The sequence below is a fragment of the Amphimedon queenslandica genome, unplaced genomic scaffold, assembly GCF_000090795.2.
Source record: "Amphimedon queenslandica unplaced genomic scaffold, v1.1 AMPQUscaffold_10291, whole genome shotgun sequence".
Taxonomy (NCBI): domain Eukaryota; kingdom Metazoa; phylum Porifera; class Demospongiae; order Haplosclerida; family Niphatidae; genus Amphimedon; species Amphimedon queenslandica.
Window position 1 is genome coordinate 4,714 of NW_003549438.1, and position 1,523 is coordinate 6,236.

The 1,523-nt window shown below is 32.5% G+C and overlaps 1 protein-coding gene across 1 annotated transcript in view; it reads left to right on the forward strand.

The window, feature by feature from the left end:
* LOC109590250 (uncharacterized) overlaps positions 1–1,319 on the forward strand; it is a gene marked incomplete at its 3' end in the record, with an annotated part of 3,484 nt that extends 2,165 nt beyond the window's left edge. The window contains exons 7-9 of the mRNA XM_020006175.1: positions 317–686; positions 747–806; positions 850–1,319. Coding sequence (XP_019861734.1) covers positions 317–686; positions 747–806; positions 850–1,319 — 900 coding nt within the window. The remainder of the gene's footprint in view (positions 1–316; positions 687–746; positions 807–849) is intronic.
* Between the last annotated feature and the right edge of the window lie 204 nt (positions 1,320–1,523).

Here is a 1,523-nt window from a genome sequence, read left to right on the forward strand (position 1 = left end):
ACATTATTGAGTTAAAAGGTTTTAAATCTAAAGTCAAGCAAATTAAAAAAGAAAAAGCTGCAAGCACAAAAAAGCGAATGTTATTAAGAGAAACTGAACATTTTCAATCTACTCTAAGGATCAGAATAAGTCTATACATGATTCATTAGCTTTTAATGACATAATACATGTACTTTAAAACAGGTCAAAAGGAAGTATTACAATACAATGAAAGAGAAATTGGGGAACTTCAGGAAAGTATATCAGCTATTAGTGTACAGATGCTTGAACTGCAACCTTCTTACAGTAAGTATATCTTTATTAATATTCTAATCAGACATCAATAAATAAAGAAGTGAAATCCACACAGACAGTGCTATCATCCAATGGATCTATCTGTGAAGCTCAAAATGATTATAATGACACAAATATTTCATTCAAAAAGGGTGAATTATTTAAGATAAGTATAAATGGACATGAAGTACAATCACTGGAGACTGGACAGGACAGTGCTGTTCCAATGAAATACATTGGATACTCAAGAGTAGAATTACTTTACTTGTTTCAGTTTGCAATAACAAAGGAAGGATTATCCCTCCTACCTTTTCTCCTTGATGATGATGAAAAAGCAGAGTATTTTATACAGAAAATTAATGATGATCCTACTCTACTACAATCATTGAGGGAGTTGATCACAAAGGATAAATGTAAATAAATATGTATTGTGTATGTTTATTTAATAAAACTTGTTCTACATGTATATACAGTTTTCAAGGCTAGCTACAATTTTGAAGCACTAAATCAATATGAGTTAACTTTAAAGAAAGGTTTGAAGAAACTATACAATTATATAATAATGTACTTTTACAGGAGAAGTACTTGAAGTTGTTAAATATAATGAAAATGGTCAATGGTGGTATATGCATTCACTTCATACAGACAATAAAGGATATGTTCCAATTAATTATGTAACACCAATTGAAGGAAATTACTCACCAAAGTTGTTAAAAGATTTTTCATTTATTAAAAATAGGTCCTACAACTATACATGTACCTACTATCATATGATGAGTCGTGATGAAGCAGAGGAAAGACTGAGTCAAGCAGACACTCAAGCAGGTACTTTCCTAATTAGAGGTAGTAAAACCAATCCTGGACAGCATTATTCCCTCTCACTTAATGATGGAGTTAAAATCTGGCACTATTGTATATACATTTTGAATAATAAGTATTATGCATACCCTCATGTCCAGTTTGACTCACTCAATGACCTGGTACATCACTACATGATGAAAGCTGATGGTCTGACCTGCTCACTAACAGTTTCTATACCCAAACAAGTATTCAGACCCATTGCAATGAATAAAGAGTGGGAAATTAATAAGCTGGATATCAATTTTTCACAATGCATACATGTTGGACACTTCGGAGAGACATGGAAGGGTTATTGGACTCGCCACGCTTGCGTAGGCGGGTACTAAGCAGTTGGGTTGTCATTCTGTCATTCTGTCCACACAGTTTAATTGATTTGTAAAAAAATTATC